Below are 20734 nucleotides of genomic sequence, written 5' to 3' on the forward strand. Positions count from 1 at the left end.
AAAAAAAAAAAAAAGAAATAATCAGCAGAGTAAATAGACAATCTATAGAATGGAAGACAATGTTCATAAGCTATATATGCAATAAAGGGCTCAAAATCAGAATCTACAAAGAAGTCAAGCAAATCAGCAAGAAAAAAAATTAAACAACCCTATTAAAAAGTGAGCAAAAGAAACTAATTAAAGCTTTCCAAAAGAAGACAGACAAATGGCTAATAAACATGTGGAAAAATGCTTAATGTCACTAATCATCAGGGAAATGCAAATTAAAACCACAATGAGATATCACCTTACCCACCTTATAGTGGCTTTTATTAAAAAGCCCATCAACAATAGATGCTGGCATGGATGCAGAGAGAAAGGAATGCTTATACATTGTTGGTAAGACTGTAAATTAGTACAACTTCTATGGAAAACAGTATGGAAATTCCTCAAAAAATTAAAAATAGACCTACCATGTGATCTAGCAATCTCACTGCTGGGCATTTATCCAAAGGAAAAAAGGCCATTTTATCCAAAAGACACCTATACTCGAATGTTTACTGCAGCACAATAACAATTGCAAAGATACGGCATCAACCCAAATTTCCATCAATTCATGAATGCATTAACAAAATGTGAGATATGTATACCACTGAATACTACTCAGCCATGAAGAAGGATGACTTAACACCTTTTGTAACCATCTGGGTGGAACTGGAGATGATTATACTAAGTGAAGTATCTAAAAGATGATACTTTAAACACCACATGTACTCTATTAAAACTGGAACTAACTAATGAGCATATGAGTACATAGAGGGAAGTAAAACTCAATGGAGATCAAGCAGAAGGGAAGCGGAGGAGGGGACAGCTGAAACCTACCTAATTGGTACAATGAACACCATCTGGGTAATGGGCACACTTATAACTGACTAAAGCATTACAAAAGTGATCCATGTAAGCAAAAACATTTGTACACTGATAATACTTTGAAATAAAAAAGAGGAAGAAATCAGAATGGTAGTTACTAGGGTCTGGGGGAAGTAGAGGGGGTACTCGTTTAAACAGGTTCATACCAATGGGGAGGGGTCAGGGACAGTTTGTTTTCAGATGTCCCTGACCCCTCCCCCCATTGGTTTACAACTGTTAATGGGCATACAATTTTAAATTTGTGAGACAAAAAAGTTCTGGAGATCTGTTTCACAGCAATGTAAATATACTGAACATTACTTAATTCTACACTTTAAAATGGTTAAGATGATAAATTTTGTTGTGTGTTTGTTTAGTACAATAGAAACTTTATAATTGCCTTATTCATAAAACTATCACAAAAAATCTACTTTTGTGCTTTATCCAAAATAACCATAAATAAGCTAAATGTTCTCCAATCGGAGAATGATGAACAAATTATGATGTATTTGTAAAATGAAATTTTACTGCTCAATTTAAAAAATGAACTACTGGGCTCGGCGCCTGTGGCTCAAGCGGCTAAGCTGGCAGGTACATATACCTGAGCTGGCAGGTTCGAATCCAGCCCAGGCCTGCCAAACAACAATGAGGTCTGCAACCAAAAAATAGCTGGGCGTTGTAGCGGGTGCCTGTAGTCCCAGGTACTTGGGAGGTAGAGGCAGGAGAATCACTTGAGCCCAGGAGTTGAAGGTTGCTGTGAGCTGTGATGCCATAGCACTCTACCCATGGTGACAGCTTGAGGCTCTGTCTCAAAAAAAAAAAAATGAACTACTGATTGAGTGGCGCCTGTAGCTCAAAGGAGTAGGGCACGGGCCCCATACACCAGAGGTGGTGGGTTCAAACCCAGCCCCAGCCAAAAACTGCAAAAAAAGAAAAAAAAACCTACTGATATGAGAGATTATAAATTAATATTAAAAAGAGTTATTTTGACAGAAGCTAGGCATAAAAGATACTGTATCATTTCATTTATATAAAATCTAAGAACAGAAAAAATATTTATGTTAATAGATGTCAGAGCAGTGGTTGCATCTGGGACAGGAGAAATGACTGAAAGAGGGGACAAGGGAACTTTCTGGTATAATGGACATATTATATATCTTGTTTTGGAGAATGATTACACAGATATATGCAATTGTCAAAATTCACTGGACAGAATAACTAAGATGTACATATTTTATTTTCTGTTAATTAAACCTGAATACAAATGTATTTTATAAACTCAAGGAGACATTATGCTAAGAGAAATAAATAAGTCACAAAGGATAAATACTCTATGATTCAACTTAGTAGCTAAGATATCTGCAGTAGTCAATTCGTAGAAAAAGAATTAGAATGCTGTTTACCAGGGACTGTGGGGAGGAGAAAACAGCTGTTTAATAATGGGCCCAGAGTTTCAGTTTTGCAGAGTGAAAAAGTTCTGGAGATGTACTGCACAACAATGTGAACATACTTAGCATTACTTAACTATACACTTTAAGATGGTAAATTTTATTAGTAAGAATTGCTTTAGCTATATGGGTTTTTTTCTGGTTCCCTACAAAACGAAGAATTATTTTTTTCTAAGTCTTGAAAGTACGATGTTGGTATTGTAATAGGGACGGCACTGAATCTATAGATTGCTTTGGGAAGTAAAGACATTTTAACAATGTTGATTATTCCCAGCCATGAGCTTAGTACATTATTCCATTTGTAATATCCTCTCCTATTTCTTTTCTTAGGGTTTCATAATTTTCTTTATAGAGGTCCTTCACTTCTTCTGTTAGGTATATTCCTAGATATTTCATTTTCTTTGAAGCAATTGTGAAGGGGATTATGTCCTTAATTAGCTTTTCATCTTGGCTGTTATTGGTGTATACAAAGCCTATTGACTTGTAGCCAGGGGTATCAGCCTACCAGACTTTAGGTTGTACCACAAGGCCATAGTGATCCAAACAACATGGTATTGGCCCAAAAATAGAGACATAGACATCCGGAACCAAATAGAAAACCATGAAATGAAACTAACATCATACAGCCACTTAATCTTTGATACACCAAACAAGAACATACACTGGGGGAAAGAATCCCTATTCAATAAATGGTGCTGGGAGAACTGGATATCCATATGTAGAAGATTGAAACTGGACCCGTACTTTTCTCCACTCACAAAAATTGATTCAAGATGGATAAAAGACCTAAATGTAAGGCATGAAATGATAAAATCCTCAAAGAAAGCATAGGAAAAACACTGGAAGATATTGGCCCCGGGAAAGACTTTATGAAGAAGACTTCTGAAGCAATTGCAACAACAACAAAAACAAGCAAATGGGACTTAACTAAACTGAAAAGTTTCTGTATAGCTAAGGAGATAACAACTAAAGCAAAAAGACAACCTACATAATGGGAAAGGATATTTGCATATTTTGAATCAGACAAAAGCTTGATAACTGGGATCTACAGAGAACTCAAATTAATCCACATGAAAAAAGCCAACAATCCCTTTTATCAATGGGCAAGAGAGATGAATAGAACTCTCTTGAAAGAAGACAAATGAATGGCTAACAAACATATGAAAAAATGCTCATCATCTCTAATATTAGAGAAATGTAAATCAAAACCACCCTGAGATATCATCTAACCCCAGCGAGAATGGCCCACATCACAAAATCTCAAAACTGCAGATGCTGGCGTGGATGTGGAGAGAAAGGAACACTTTTACACTGTTGGTGGGACTGCAAACTAATACAACCTTTTTGGAAGGCAATATGGGGAAACCTCGAAGAATTCAAACTATTGCCTCCCATTTGATCCTATAATCCCATTACTGGGCATCTACCCAGAAGGAAAAAATCCTTTTACCATAAGGACACTTGTACTAGACTGTTTATCGCAGTTCAGTGTACAATCGCCAAAATGTGGGAACAACCTAAATGCTCACCAACCCAGGAATGGATTAACAAGCTTTGATATATGTATACCATGGAATACTACTCAGCAATTAAAAAAGATGGAGACTTTACATCTTTTGTATTAACCTGGATGGAAGTGGAACACATTATTCTTAGTAAAACATCACAAGAATGGAGAAGCATGAACCCTATGTACTCAATTCTGACATGAGGACAATTAATGACCTAGTACACAGTGGGGAGTGAGGGAAGGAATGAGTGGAGAGAGGAAAGTAGGGAGGAGGGTGGGAAGACATGGCGTGTGACACACCTTTTGGGGGTGGGAAACAAATATAAGAGGGACTTTACCTAACAAATGCAATCAATGTCATCTGGTTCTTTATAACCACAATGAATCCCCAACAATAAAAAGAAATAAAGAAAATAAAATGGCAAATTTTGTTATATGTTTTTTAGCACAATTAAAAAGCACAAGAGAAGGCCAGGTGGGGTGGCTCATGCTTATAATCTTAGCACTCTGGGAGGCCAAGGTATATGGATTGCCTGAGCTCACAGGTTCAAGACCAGCTTGAGCCAGAGCCATACCTGGGTCTCTAAAAATAGCCAGGCATTGTGGCAAGTGCCTGTAGTCTCAGCTACTTGGGAGACTGAGACAAGAGAATCACTTGAGCTCAAGAATTTGAGGTTGCTGTGAGCTGTGCTGCCAGGCCACTCTACTGAAGGTGACAAGTAAGACTCTGTCTCAAAAAAGAAGAAAAGGCACAATGAGATACTTCATCCTAGTGGGAGATGATGGTAGCTTGAAGCAGGATGGTAATAGTAAAAATACAGAAAGAAAAAGACATCGGGGTTTTAAAGAGAATGGAGAAGCTTTGATGGATGGGTCACAGGAAGTGAATTAACCAGTTAAGTATAATAGACTTACAAGATAGTGTTCAGGGACATTTAAAGATCAGAAACCGAATTTATTATGAAAACAACATACCTGATGCATGACTTTCTGCTACAACATTTGGCTGTTCAAGTGCAGGCACAAAGATTGTTAAGAGTTGGAATCAGACAGAATTAGAGTTTTACAAGTATGTCTGACCGAAAAGATAGAAATAAGAATATGTTCAAATGATGAATTTTAGAGTCTAAATTGGAAAAGAAAGTAAATAAAAGAAAGGTCTGAAGAAAATAGAGATTGGTAGACAAGAAGACTTGACGTAGCCAAATATAGGCATAGTTGGGAGGAAATGGGTTTAGTCAGAGAGTGTGATGTTTTAATTTATGATTTTGGAGGTGAAGCATTTTCACTGGCAGTTGTAGATATAAAAAAGCCCAAGATGTAATGGTAGCAGAGTCTGGCCAAAGCAGAATGGAAGAGAAGATTATTAGAAATGTTATGGCAAAAAATGAAATTGCCAAGATACGTAGATGTCTACGTGGACATTGCTGTCACCAGCATAATGGTGGGTCTTGGAGTAGAGAAGACCACGAACCATATCCCAAAATATTCAATAAATAAGCAGAGGAGTAGAAGACAATAACAGTGGCAGAAAGGGTGCTAAAACAGAGTGGCATTAGCCTCAAAAGTGCGTGTGTGTGTGTGTGTGAAAAAAGATCATCATTTAGGAAGCATCATCAGTAAGTGAGGAATACAGTTTCACCACATGATCCTGAGGTACTGAGGCATAATACTAGCCATCACTGGAGGAAAGATATGACTGTGGGGAAGATGATATTCTCAGTAGAAGCACTAGATTAACCCCAAACTTTTTTCCATATAGTTCATACTTCATTCCACAGCATCATCAATTGCTACCTTTTCACATTTCTTAGAGAGAACCTTAAAGAACTTTGAATTTCCTAGGAAAAGCTCCAGGATACTCTCCATTCACTTTTGGAGGAGCAGGTGATATGCCAATTAGTTCCAGGTGAAGGGGAATGACATGGGACTGAGCAATACATCCTTGATTGTCCTGCACACACTTATGCAGAAGTTGGGATCCTGAACGATGTTGCAAGATATCAGTCCTTTGGCCTTCTGACTCCAGCTGCCTGCCTTTCAAGAATACCCATCTCATTGTGCACTACTCCTTTCTATACCTGGATCACCAAATCTGAGTTCTAGTCTGGCCCCTGGTACCCAGTCTCAACATTTCAAGATGGTGAATGCAACATAAATAGTCAAGGCAGTGACGGACACACAATGGTAGTATGGTCAGATTTACCTCCAGCTTTATAAAACCATTAGAAATGAATTAGGGACTTCTATATGGTAATTCTAGAAAATCTTGGCCCTTTCCCTAAGGTTGAGTTACTGTCTATGTCTGGAACAGCCATACAAGTCAGTGAAGAGAACACACTAAAGATGTCATAAGGATAATGGGAGGCAGTTCACCTGTTGGGAAAGAAGTTACAGATATGGGAAAAAAAATGAACCCTATGGCACTGGATTAGAATTAGAGGTTTTAGCATGAACTTATGGTTTTAGACAGAAAGATAGATGATAGATAGACACATAGATTATAGATCCTAACCAATTAAAGAAAAACCCATACAAGCATACTGATATAGATGAATAAATACATGGGAGAGAATGAAGTTTTTCCTTATAAGAAAACTTGCAACCAGTAAATGTAGAAAGACTGCTGGAAATAGACATTTATCAATGGATGGTAAAATCAGTGGGTAAAACTTTGATGAAGAACAGGATATTTACATAGACTCAAAGTATCTTCCCCCCCTCCCAGATTATGTATTAATCACAATTGGATAAATACAGAAATTCTCCAGAAGAGAAACTGTATACATATCACCTATCCCAAGTAATCAAGTTAACATCACCAATAGTGGGACGATTGGCATTGTGTGCCTCCTGATACAGTGTGCTGAAAAGGACGCATAGATTCTGTAGTCTTCTGGCTGAAGATGCATAACCTAAATCTAACCAGAAGGAACACTGAGCAAACCCAGTCTACCAAATAACTGGCCTGGATTCCTCAGAAACACCAAGGTGAAGAAAAACAAAGAAAGTCTGAGCAATTGTTTCAGATTAAAGGCAACTAAAGAGACATGACAACCAACCAACCAAATATGTGAATCTGGTTTGGAAACTGACCTGGCGGAAGTTAATTATATTGTATTAAGATCATTGACAAAATTAGATGTGGACAGTAATTTAGATAATAGTATTATATCAATGTTAAAATTTCGGATGTTGATCTTTACACTGTGCTTATGTACAAGAAAGTCTTTGTTTTTAGGAAATAAACAGAATTATTTAGAGGCAAAAGAGCCCAATGCCTACAACTTACTTTCAAATGGTTCAAAAAAAAATAATGTCCATAAATATGTAAACAAATAATAAAAAGCAAGTGGGCAAAATGTAAACAATTGCTGGATCTGGGTAGGGTAGGAGTCCTTTGAATTATTTGTACAGATTTTCTATAAGTTTGAAATTCTATCCAAATTAAAACTTACCCCCAAAAGATGTCATCGACACACTCTACCTTGGGTCAATACCTATCTCATTATTTCCATACTTCTAGTGTCTCAGTTTCCCCAGGTCTGGCTGTGTTTTGGTTCCATGTTTTAGATCTAGCTTTTTCTTTAGCATCCTGGATCATCAAACAAGTATGGAATTGCCTATTTTAGCTCTGACCTTGGCCCCCCTTCCAGACTCATTTCTCATCATCTTCCCTTCATCTGCAGGCAACAAAGTCACATATTAGGAAAACATCAAATCATAACATCTTATCCTGACCCCTAGGGCACACACCCTGTCCTCAGTGGGCCACCTCCCTTCCATTTCCTTTGCTTTCTCGCTCATCCAGTGCTCTGGATGCGGAAGGTGCTTCATCCAGACTTGTTGGAATGATTTGAAATTACCTGCTTCATATATTTGGGGAAATCTGTGATCACCTTCTAAAATCCCACTCTCAAGAGTCTGAAGGAACCCCAAACACTATCCACAAATCTTGTATGGACTCAAAGTTCAAGGGGGAACTGAGATTTTCAATGTTTTCAGAGGGATCATCAATACCTGTACCTTATCTACAGGCTGCTTTCCTTAAGTAAACCATCCAAGGACTCTTTGAACAGAATTAGTGGGATTAGGGAAATAACCACTTTTAAAATAGAAATTATCAGGTGATTTTTCTACTTCTGGAAAATGGGCATTTTGAATGATGATTAAATATTTACTTGAGAATAATCATAATAGCTACCATTCTACAAAGAAGCTGTATGCCAGAAAATGGGCAAGATGCTTTACATGCATTGCCTTTAAATTCCCATTCCAATCTAGGAAAAGAGACATTAACATACCCATTTTACTAATAAAGAAACTAAGGCTCAGGGACTTTAGGTGACTTGTCCAAGTTAATACAGCTCTTAAGTGGTAGAGCTGAGATTTGAGTACTTCACGTCTCTTTGACTCCAGAGCGCATACTTTTGCTATTGAATCACGTGATCATACTGCGCCAGTAACAACCCTGAAGTTACCCTTCACTGATATGTGAACGGGTCTTCCTGGACAGCTGGTGTCAGTTACTTTGGAGAACAGATTTATTTTTGTGGGAATGTATATAAATGAGAGTTTCTCATACCATTTCAAACACATCACTTGCACTTGATTTGATGGACTTAATGTCTCCAAATTCTCCTGGGGGGAACTTTTTCAGCCATACCCAATCACCCTAGAAAGAAAAAAGGTAGAGAATAGTGATAAGACTTAGTTGCAAGAGCTTTAGAACAATGTCACCATGGAATATTATGCAGCCTTAAAGAAAGATGGAGACTTTACCTCTTACATGTTTACATGGATGGAGCTGGAACATATTCTTCTTAGCAAAGTATCTCAAGAATGGAAGAAAAAGTATCCAATGTACTCAGTCTTACTATGAAACCAATTTATAGCTTTCAAAAGAAAGCTATAACCCAATTATAGCCCAAGAAGAAGGAGAAAGGGGAGAGGGAAGGGAGGGGAGGGTGGATGGGTGGAGGGAGAGTAATTGGTGGGACCACACCTACGGTGCATCTTACAAGGGTACATGTGAAATTTACCAGGTGTAGAATATAAATGTCTTAACACAATAACTAAGAAGATGCCGTGAAGGCTATGTTGACCAGTTTGATGAAAGCATTTCAGATTGTGTGTAAAACTAGCACATTGTACCCCATGATTGCATTAATATACACAGTTATGATGATTTAATTAAAAGAAAAATTTCCCTTCCACATGAAAGGTTCATAACCACACCACCAACCCACCCTCTCCCACTCTCAACCTCAAGGACCCTCTGCGTTCTCGGCTAAAATGATGTCATACACAGAAGTTAAAGTTAAAAATTTCAATTACTCAAGACAGGGGAAACAATTGCAGGTGTACAAACTTCAGAAAAGGAATGATCACTCTCTGCAAAGCCTTCCTTAACTGACCACAGAAAGTCCCAGGTCATTACACTTATTCATAGCTAAGTGATGTAGCACCAGGTTCCCTGAGATTAATGGTGATGGTTGTTGGTTGCAATTCCCACTGCCTTGAGGCATCTGTGGAAGGAAATGTAAGGTGGGAGATTGGGAGATATAGTGCAGAAAATATTTCCTGCATTTACCATTTTTCTCTTGTGGGACAGGCCATTTGTGTGTATGGGGGGGTGTGCTCTTATGCTTTAATGATAAACCAATTGGATTAAATGTAGACAAAACATTTTAATTCAAATGCACAAATGTACTACCATAGTAATATGAACAATCTCAGCTCTTTCAAAAGTCTATTTCCTACTTACTAAGTAAAAACTGCTATTGCCAAGGCTGCTGTCAAATCAAAAACAATTATTTCATTGTCTTCACTTCAACACCAGTGCCTGATAGATAATTTGCTTCTATGTGCACAGCCTCAAGGATTCATCCGTCATCAAGCCCTATTTAGTTTCTATCCAACCCTCAATTTTTTTAAAAATGCAAATATAGACACCTTTTTCTCCATAATAGTAGTAATGCCTTACATTTGTGCACTCCAGTCTCTACTCTTCAAAGTGCTTTCACATCTATTACCTATAGCCTAGAGATTCCATTTCAGGCTGCACCAACTTGTCATCAAGTAGAGATAATAAAGGAGAGAGCTCTATGCAGTCAAATTCCAAGAATAAGGAATATATCCAGCTGTGACACTGCATTTGGAAACCTGCCGGAAGCGAAGGCTAATGGGGGCTGCAGGTTTCTGAGTTCCTTGCATGCACATTGTGTCACCATCTACTAGCCAAGGAGCTCAAAGCCTTTTAATTAGGAAATGGCTCTCAGAGACCTTCGGCTGCCGAACAGAACTGCGCTGGCCAGACTCAGTGCTCACACAGTGCTGAAGGGTGGTTCAGGATCAGCGCTTGCCTGCAAGTGTGGTCAAAGCTTTCGACCCAGCAATTCTCTCAGTGTGGCCCCGGACGAACTGTGCCTGCGTCTCCTGGGAACTGGTTAGAAAGGCCAGTTCTCAAGCCCTACCCAACACTTACAAAATCCGAACTTAAGGGTGGGCCCCAGCAATCCGTGTTTCCCTAAGCCCTGGGTGTGATTCTGATGCATGTTAAAGTCTGCAACACCATCCTCCCCCCACCCCCCCACCTTTGCCTCTTCCCTTTCCCTATCTCCGTGGTACTCCCCTCGTCCATACCCTCTTCATTTACCTCTCACTCAAGTTTCTGGGATCAAAATCTGCTCTCAGCCAGGGATCTGAAACTTATTCATAGAAGTCAGGAGGGACGGACACAGGTGTGACGTTCCACCCTTCAGAGGACTTTGCCCTTTAGAGGGATCAAAAGCTGAATGTTAAACTGAAAGAATAGAAGTCTAACCGGGAATTGATAAAAATCAGCCAATGTGTGGGAACTACTGGTGGGTGAAAGGGCCTTCCCAGCACCTTTGCAACTATATAACTTGGCCCATGGTTGCTACCAGCTGCTAAGTCACCTTAGTGCTAATTAGAAAAGGGTGTTTTCTCTCAAGTTAAGAAAATTAATGTGAGTAGATTATTGGATGGCCTGTGGCAGCCCTGTGATGTGAGGCACACTTTCATTTACTGACATCCCCCAGAGACCAGGGACATTCCACGAGCAGCATGGATACTTCACACATCACCAAGCTCTGCCTGTCAGGTGAGGGCTCTTTGTCAGGTTTGGAGTTAGGCTGTCAGGGTGGGAGTGAGAAGATGCAGTTGAACCTCTAAATATATTAATCAGAAGAGTGAAGCAACCTCAAGAAACTTTGGGGGCATAGTTGAGATAGTGTATATGCAGCTATACCCTATATATATATCCACTGGGACACATGTATTTACCAGTCACGGTGTATGTGCATAGTCAGGGGTGCCAGTATATATGTGGATGTGAGAAGATTCTTCCACCTTCCACTCCTTTCTAGTACTGGAGTGGGAAGACAGGATGTCCATACCCATTCCTGCACAGTGTCAATAGTACCCTCTTAAATGTGGTGCTCTGGTACAGTGCACAACCTGAACATCAGTACGACTAGTCCTGACTCTGCCCACGCCTGACGCTTGATACCTTCTTCCTAGAGTTGGCCCTATTGCAAACACAGGATAGCGTTCTCTCTGATTTATTAACTGCCATGACCAGCTACGCAAAGCTTTTTCCTGCCAAGGACCAAATGGGAAAGCTGGAAAGTGTCTTAGGCCAATCGCTTCATATTTTGATAAAGAAATTGAAGCCTGAAGAGATGAAATGACTTGCCCGAGGCAGAAAACTAGGTCGGAACAGAGCCAGAAACTGAACCAAGGTTCCACATCTCCCACTTGGTTGCTCTTTCCTCTCATCGGGCTTTCTTTGGTTGGGGGATTTATGTTTGTTTGTTTTAAGATTTAAATAATTCTCACGAACTTTGTAAGCGCATTTTTATTGAGTCTGTGTGCATCCTCCTTCGTGAATAATGAGGAAAAGGGAGGAAATGGGCAGGTTTTATCTTCTCCACACATGCACTATTTGTTTTGGTTTTGCTTTTAGAAGAGAATGATAAAATACTTCACTCATCACTCACTTTTTAATTAAGAGCAAGAAACATCAAACTCTATTTGCTAAAGTTTTTAGAAGTAATTTAAAGTCCATCCGTTTTAAACTATGGCCATGGCGTATTAAACAAGAGGCAAGAAAACTAGATCCTAGGGTGACTTTAGAACAGCCTCTCCGTTTGCCTGAGCCTTGGTCTCCTCCCTGATAGAGCTGGACTCACTAGATGGTTTCTTCACTCCTTTTCAATTCTGATGGGCTATGATTCTGTAATGAGAAAGAGAAGATGGTTGGTGGAAGGGAGAGGAGGGGGGAGAGAGAGTTCTAAGGGATAGAACGGTGGGAAACAGAAAAGAAAAAGGCTCTGGGAAAAGGAAATGAATGGGGACTCAGAGAAAGGTAAGACAAAGAGGAAAACACAAGGAAAGGCCGAGAGGCAGAGAGGCAGAAATAGTCAGAAAATGAGAAGGGAAGATGAATTCAGCGGGTTCTCCTGGAGTGGGTCAGCTTTATACTGCTGCCCACCTCATCCCCTCTCCCTGAGACTGTGACTGTTAGAGCAGATCATGACATGACCCCACTGTATCTGCCATTCACAGCTCTTTCTGCCCAGCAGTTGGCTCATCTGGCTTTCCTTTCACATTTCAAAGGGTATCTGTGAAATAAAGGCTGATTTTCCCATGCAGTTCCTAAGGTTATGCACTCATGTATACTGTCAAAGTGTGAATATGTGTCAGTGGAGTACAATGTTATGGCACGTCCTGGAGAAGCCTGTCTTTTGCTGATAGATATCTGCTACTCCAGGCACATTATCTGGAAATTCCAAGTCTGCCAATAATAATTAGTAGTAGTAATTTTTGATTTATTTTAATCAGAAACGAAATGAGTCTTCTTTGTAACACTCCTAATGCTAATTGAGGACCATTTCTGAAGGCACACTGGACTTCTTTGTTTGATCTGTTAATTCAATTGACTTACGCTCTCTCCCAGAGTTCTCTTTAGCTCCAGCTAGGCAGTTTTCTAGCCTCAGCTGTCTTCCTTCACACCCTGCCATCAGCCTAATCTTGATTTCACCATGTGGTATTATTCTCGCTAACACCTTCCTTTTGTAAAGATAAAGGCCCCCTTTGGCCTACACAGTTCAGAAATACGCAAGATTTGACCAAGAAACTGTCATTCTGGGAACGAAGCTCTCTGCCTCCTCCTAAAATGAGAAAATATCTGACAGATTCTTAAAGGCCAGTTACATACAGATGTTTATTTTTTCTCTTCTGAGTTCTACACTATAACCTTCCAACCCCAACAAATAAAACGTACCATAATTTAATGCATAAATTCTTCCACTGAATCAGAGAACTGTAGCAGCATATCTGAGCCAGAAAAAGCCTTGGAGGTGTCTTAGACCAGCAATCCCCAACCCTGGCTACACATATCAGGGTACTCTTTAAAAGTTTTTTAAAAGGGGGTGGAGCCTGAGAATAGGTATTTTTTAAATTCCCCAAGGAGATTCTAATGATCAACCATGACTGAGAACTTAGTCCAACCCCTCATTTTACAGATTAAAATCCAAGGTTATTGAGATTTACTTCAGAATCTTGGAGGTGTCAGTACATTTATGAAGCCATCAGTTTATTCCATTTGACATTCAAAGGCTATCTGATAACCTTATCTTAGGTCTTTGAGAAAGTAGAGCTGCCAATTCCCTAATACCTCAAGTTCATATTTGAAGTAACTTACCTCTTTAATTGAATTAAGTCAAAGGCAATATCTAGGAGTTTCCTGTCACTAATGTAAGTCAAAGGCCTCTGATACACTGAAACCATGCCAATCTTGGTGTTGAAGGCCTGCCTATGCCCATTTGTTCTGCTATAACAGAATATCTATCACCGAGAAATTTTTGAAAATCAGAAATTTATTTTTTCACTGTTCTGGAGGCTGAGAAATCTAAGACAAGGCATCACTCAGTTTGGCTGTCCAGTAAAGGCTTTTCCCTGCTTCCAAGATGGCACCTTGTTGTTGCACCTTCTGGAAGAATGTCCCCACCTCTTAATTATAACATAGTAGTCATTAAGTTTCAACACCTGAATTTTGGAGGGGACACATTCAAACCATAGCATTTCACTTCTATCCTCCAAAATTTATGTCTTCTCACACGCCAAATTCATTTATTCCACCCCAAATAGCTCCCAAAGTCTTAACTCTTTCCAGCATCAACTTCAAAGTCCAGAGTGTCATCTAACTCAGATATGAAGAGCCTGAAGATACAATTCATCTTGAGGCAAATTGCTCTCTAGCTGTGAACCTATGAAATCAAGCAAGTTATGCACCTCCAGAACACAACAGTGAGATGGGCACAGAACAGACATTTCTATCCCAACAGTAAAAAATAGGCAAGAAGAAATGGGTAATAAGTCCTAAGTAAGTCTAAAACCCAACAAGGCAAACAACATTCAATTTCAAGATGTGAGGAAAATCTTCTTTTATTCCATGTCCCAACTCTTGGATACACTTGGGTAGAGATTGAGCCCCCAAGGCTAGAGTGGACCCCCTCCTTCATGGCTTAGATGGGTGCCACACCTCTTATAGATTGGAGTCAGCTACCTACAAGCTCTCCCAGGCTAGCATTGCATTCTGATAATTCTACAGCTCTGGGATTTCAGAAGAAGCCCTGCCTCACAGCTCCACTAAGCATTGTCCTAACAGAGGTTCTCTGTAGTGGCCTTGACTCCACAGTCCTGCTAGGCATTGCCCTAGTGGGTATTTTCTGCAGTGGGCCTAACCCCATAGTTCCAATGGGCATTGTTCTAGTGGGGACTTTCCACAGTGGCCCTGTCCCTGTGGCAAGTTGCTGCCTACATCCCAGGGCTGTCCAAGACATCCTTTGAAACTTAGATGGAGACAGCCATACCTCCATATCTCACATCTGTAAAGTTAGTACCGTATGAATAACTGCCAAGATTTATGGATTGTACCTTCCTGAGAAGTGGCCCGAGCCATGTCTGGGCCCAACTGAGTCACAGCTGAGGAGATTGAGAAGTGCTACTCCAGAATGTGGTATGAAGAGACTTGAGTCAGCCCTGGGCAGCAATCCCTGAAATCCCACAGGTGCCCTGGACCTTTCCTTTGAAATTGTTCAGCCCTCAAGGTGCTAGCAGGCTGGGCCTGTGATAAGCATAGCAGCTTTGAATATTTCCAAAATGCTCTTGTAGTTATTTTCCCATTGTCTAGATGAATAGCGTCTTGCCTCCTTCTATCCATACTAACCTTCTCATAGAACATTTTTTGGCCACACACTTGTTTTTCTCTCTTAAACATACTTTTTAATTCTATACATGACCAAGCTGAGAATTTTCCAGATATTTACATTCCCTTGTGGCATAAATCGTCTTTAAATAATTTTTTTCTTCTCACCTTTCATTATAAGCAGTTAAGAGGAGCCATGCAGCACCCTGAATGCTTTGTTACTTAGAAATTAATTCTACCAAATATCCTGTTCATCATGCTCAAGTTTTACCTTATAAAAAGTCCCTGGACATGGATATAAGGGAGACAAGCTCTTCACCAATTTATAACAAGAACAGCCTCATTTCCAGTTTATGATACCTTATTCATTTCCACCTAAAGACACCATTGGACTAGCCTTTACTATACATATTTCTACCAACCTTCTATTCATGACCACTTATATAATCTCTAAGAAGAATCAGACTTTCTGTACAGCTCTTTTCTTCTTCTTAACCCTCACCAGAATTGCCCTTAATACTTCATTCACAGTAATCTAAGCTTTTCCCAGCATTCACTTCAAAACTGTTCCAGGCTCTACTCATTACCCTGTTCCAAAGTTGCTTCCACATTTTTAGGTATATGTTATTGTAACATCCCACTTCTGTGGTACCAATCTCTTAGTTCATTTATGCTTCTATAACAGAATGCCCCAAGACTAGGTAATGTATAAGAACAGAAGTTTATTTTCTCACAGTTTTGGAGGCTGGAAAGTTCAAGATCAAGACACCAGCAGGGTTGTTTGTCTGGGCTACTACCTGCTTCCAAGATGATACCTTATGGCTACATCCTCCAATGAAGAGGAATGCTGTGTTCTCACATGGAAGAGGCAGAATCACATGCTAATAAAATGCTACATGAAACTGAAGCACTCTCATGCCCTAATCACCACTTCAAGGCCTGGACCCACCCCTTAATGCCATCACATTGGCCATGAAGTTTCAACATCAGAATCTTGACAGGAACTCATTCAAACCTATGCAAGCCTCCTGTCAATGAGTTAGCTAATGGAGGAGACTACTCACTTGGAAAATCTAGTGTGGTTTACAAACTAAAATTTCATTCTGTCCTGGTTTGGACTTCCTTTGTAGTTACCGTTGAAGTTGAGAGTGTTGGCTGCTCAACTTCAGATAGTGCTCTTTGGAGTATCTTCAAACAAAACAAAGAAACCACACTGGGCAGGCCTTACTTAGGAGGGACAGAAAGTCAGTCTAGTTTCTCTTTTACCCCCTGCTTAACTCTTTCCTGCTGAGAAGAAACAACTCATTTCTCCAACTGATGCAAGATTTGTTCTGGTTGCCAAATTCTGGTATCATAGAACAAGAGGTATGGGTTGGCCTCTTAAAGCTTGAAAGACAGAAACTTCGATGAAATAAAAAGAATTTATATTTTATGCAGCAGAAAGTAACCTGTTACTCTAAGAGATATAATAGGCAGATAAAGAAATAATGAATTTTTAAAAATATCAATAATATCAGAGGATGATAGGTATAATAAGAGCAACTAGAATCTGAAGAGAAGGGAACCTCAAACCCTACACTGAACAGGCATGACCCTGGACATCTCATCACAAACAGTAGACTCAGGAAGTCATCTCTTCTCTTCTCATTATCTATACGCATATCTTCTAGAATGAGTGACATGTTTAAGTTTGGGTCTCAAGGACCTTTTTACATGCATAGTACATACACGGCATTCAAAGATCAATGAAGTCATAAGTAAGTAGATTAGTTGCTGAGGAAAAGAATTGTCAAAAATGACAACCAAACAAGTCCATAATCAGATACTGACAAAAAACTGGAAAGATTCGCCAAAAGACTCAATATTTCTACCCAAAGACTGATTATTAAATCACTTCCTCCTTTCCTCATTTTAAAATCCAAAAAGACAGCAGATTAGGTAGCGATTACATGTCTTACCTCATAAATCGCTATGTTGGAGTTTTCATAGGTAGCTGGAGTTAGACTCCCTGAAGAAAAAGAGAGCCTTGGGGACCTCCCACTTTGGACCTCCGAGGTGATCTGGAAGCTTACACTGGCACGACTTCCTCTCTGAGAAAGGATTAAGAAAGAAGGTTATGAACAAGATACTCATTATTTAGCACAGAATATTGATTTATGGTATAGATAGTGTGCTTGTCAACTTGTTTCTTTTTTATCACTAAGAAAGTAGCTCTATGAGTTGAACCCTGTCAATATGAGATTGATTGATTTTTCCCTGTCCTGCCAAACAGTTTTTTCTTTTAGTACAGGGTTGGTACTTTGCTTAAACTCCGTACACCACTAAAAAGGTACAAATTTGCAAGCGCTCCCATCTCCTGGAGAGAATTAGAATCATAGAAGTGGAGGGAAGAAAGAATACCAGTCATAATTTATTCTAGGACCCTTATTTTGTACACAAGATACTGAGAACAAATAGAGGTGAAATAAGTTTCCTAATATCCTATAGTTAGTTGATTAGTTATAAGGAGGGTTGTTTATAAAAATCTAACATTTTGAAAAAATCAATAGCAAAAGTGGAGAGAATCCTGCTCTCTTAGCTCTCATGCCTAGATCATTTTGTTATGCTATCCTGAATGGTATCCTTCTTTTTGAGGGTAAGATTTACGGCAGAGGGTATCTCAGAAAGCAATAATACGGTAAAGAGTGAGCAGGTCATCTGTCGATGATTTATGAGTCTGATGCTCAAGTAGGCCAAATTCTGTATTCCTTGATTTGTTAACTTATACACATAAGTCTGATAAGAGGGGGCTGGGAATGGCAAGAGAGAATGACAGGAAAAAGAATTATCTGCAATCTGTGTTAACCTTTAAAATTGAACTTCTATGTCTTCAACTAAACCAGTAGACTTATTTCACACGAAGATGCAATAAATCAACAGGTTCCACATCTTCTTCATATCTCCAAATGTGCCTTTCTTAGAATTACAGCAATTCAGAGATAGAAGTTACATTTGGTATTGTGTAGGCCAGCATGCTTCACCACTTCAAACACTTTCATTTTATAATGAGGAAACAGAGACCTACAGGGGTACACAAGAGCTGAAACAAGAATCTTGATGTTATATTTCTGTTCTTGTGCCCTTTCTACCTCATCATGCTTTATTTCACTCTTGCTTGTCAATAAATTGAGTCTTAAGTACTTTCCAACACTCCGCCCTTAATGGTCTTTGATCAACTAAAGATCACTAGTTGAGTTAGCCCTGAGTTAAGCTCCTACTACTAAGACTGTTGCAGTCAAAGTTCCAAGACAATAGTACATTATACCCAGCCTCCAACATACTGAAATCCCAACAACTCAAAATTCAGACAAGATGTAAAAGTTGACTCTTCACATAACCCTTGAATCAACCTGAACTCTCCCCAACAGAGCGAGGCCAGGGAAGAATCTACTTCCCTTTCATTCTTTATTTTCATATCTCAGCAGGAGCACCTAGATCTGTATATTGAGATATAGACCTCTCCATGAAGGGCAAAGGAGAAAGCAAGAGAATCTGCCAAAATCCACATACATCTGGACTTCAGCTTCACTTTCTTCTAAAAACTTCCTTTCCTAACCTGACTTCTCCTGACCTGCCAATTTTTCTAGACTGAATTAATTTTATATTCACCAAGAGTTTACACTTTCAGACATTCCATTTGGATGGAATTCTTGGCTTGGCTTCTTGACTGATTAGACTGAGCCAGCTGCAAGTTTGTGACTACACAGCAATTAAGGAAAATGTATGCTTCCCCTATCTTTTTCCATCAGAATCCCTGATACAAGCCAAATGCCAAAAGGGATCTGGAGGCCAACAGCTATGTTCTTCTAGGGTAATGCCATATTTTTCCATCTGAGCCAAAATAGTGTAAAAAAAAATTCCCTATAAGGCCTATAAATCTCTGTTGCTATTCATTTTTCTTACTCTTATGGCAAAAAGGGGTGGTGATTGATTGTTCTTTTTTAATCTCATTATGTCAAAATTTATGGACAAGTGAAAAATGATCAATCACCATGAGCAAGATTTTAAAACTATAGGTGCTTTGTTCATCTGAAGGTAGCACTACTCAGCTATTTATGGTGATTCTGTGAGAACTGGTATGCTTTCATCACCCAAATACAGTTTATATCTCGGTATAAATGGGAAGAGGCATAGGCGAAAGTTTTATAGATTACACTGGGATATTGAAAAGTCTATACAAAGAAAAGGCTAATTCATTTCAAAATTGAGCTATGTTTCTTGTTTTGATTCATTAGAGCCAAAACTTTAGGCAATTGACTTGAAGTATCATTTTGACATGGATTTGTGTAGCACCAAAAAGTAGAGATTTAAAAAAATTGGTTTATTGCTTTTGACCAAAACTTGATTATATTTTTCTACTTTTGGACAATAACTTCCAGTCATCTGCTTTTACTACCATTACCCGTTTCTGGATAAAATATCTTGTCACAGAATTTAACACCTTTTTCTTAGTTTGGGGTTATGTACTGGGATTGCTTCAGAGCTTCTATTTCAGCATCTATGCTTTCTAATTAACACAGGAAATTTTATACAAGGCATATTGATTATGGTGAATCCAGACAAATTCCACCACCATGAGTCCTGGGTTCCTCTGGTGCCTTCAAAAATGGAGACTAATATCAGTAAGATTTTATGGCATGAGGATGGAGTATAGCTTCCAGCCACAGTGACAGTTTTGGCTTTTAGCAATACATTTCCAGGAACATGATATCAACCTCACAAAAGGATCTGATGATTTAAACAAGTAAGAATTAGAGTTGTAATTGAGAATTAAATCAAACAGCTGAATAATTCACTGGACTCCAACTGCACAAGGTATTACCATGTAAATACGTTCTCATCCAGCCAACTAATCAAACATACCTTTCAGTGTCACATTTAGGCAAATGACAAGTTGGGTCACTGAGATAGCAATTAGTTCTCAAGTCTGGTGCAGTTGTGTAGCAAGAGCAAATGGCACATGGATATACTATAATGTGTTTGCATATTCTTCCTACATCCTGCTACCACCATACTAGAATATGCAAAGACTAGTGTCTTTATTGTGGCTACATAGACTGGCACAAGGAGACATACTAGCTATCTCTGACCAAACTCTTCCTCACAGACTCTTTTCTCCAAGCTTCTGTTTAAGCTGTTTCCTCTGCCTAGGATGCCTATAAGGGCCAGATAGGTAATAAGAAACAAGTGAAGTTCACTGAGTATAAGACAACATTGAGTGATGGGAACTGTATTAAACTGCAGAGAGTTTGTCTCTTCTAAAAGGGGTGATTACTGAGTTACGGACAATTGCCACAATGAGACCCAATGTTAAGGAGACCAGATTTTAACATTGGTGAAGTGGGACACCATTGACCAGGGGAGGGGGGGTGGTGTTCTTAATTAAAAATTTGGTCTATATGGAGCAACAAAAATTTTCATAGATCGCAAAAATAGTATTGTAATATATATTTTTTAATTTCAACATAAGTACAATTTACAAATATCATACATTAAAAAAATTATGTATAGTATTATTTTATTCTTTGGCATATTTCTCAGTGAATTCTAACAACTGGTCAACAATGCGAACTTTGATAAGCAGTTCTTGATAATCAGTTCTCAACAATTATT

General features: G+C 39.1%; 1 protein-coding gene across 1 annotated transcript in view; it reads right to left on the reverse strand.

The window, feature by feature from the left end:
• Positions 1–20734, reverse strand: part of GUCY2F (guanylate cyclase 2F, retinal) — a 98664-nt gene that overhangs the window by 45798 nt on the left and 32132 nt on the right. Inside the window, exons 6-7 of the mRNA XM_012811370.1 lie at positions 17041–17172; positions 8432–8521 (exon numbers count right to left, since the gene is read on the reverse strand). Of these exons, the coding sequence (XP_012666824.1) occupies positions 8432–8521; positions 17041–17172 (222 nt within the window). The remainder of the gene's footprint in view (positions 1–8431; positions 8522–17040; positions 17173–20734) is intronic.

This window comes from Otolemur garnettii, unplaced genomic scaffold (assembly GCF_000181295.1).
Source record: "Otolemur garnettii isolate 467f Iridium unplaced genomic scaffold, OtoGar3 scaffold00155, whole genome shotgun sequence".
Lineage (NCBI taxonomy): Eukaryota > Metazoa > Chordata > Mammalia > Primates > Galagidae > Otolemur > Otolemur garnettii.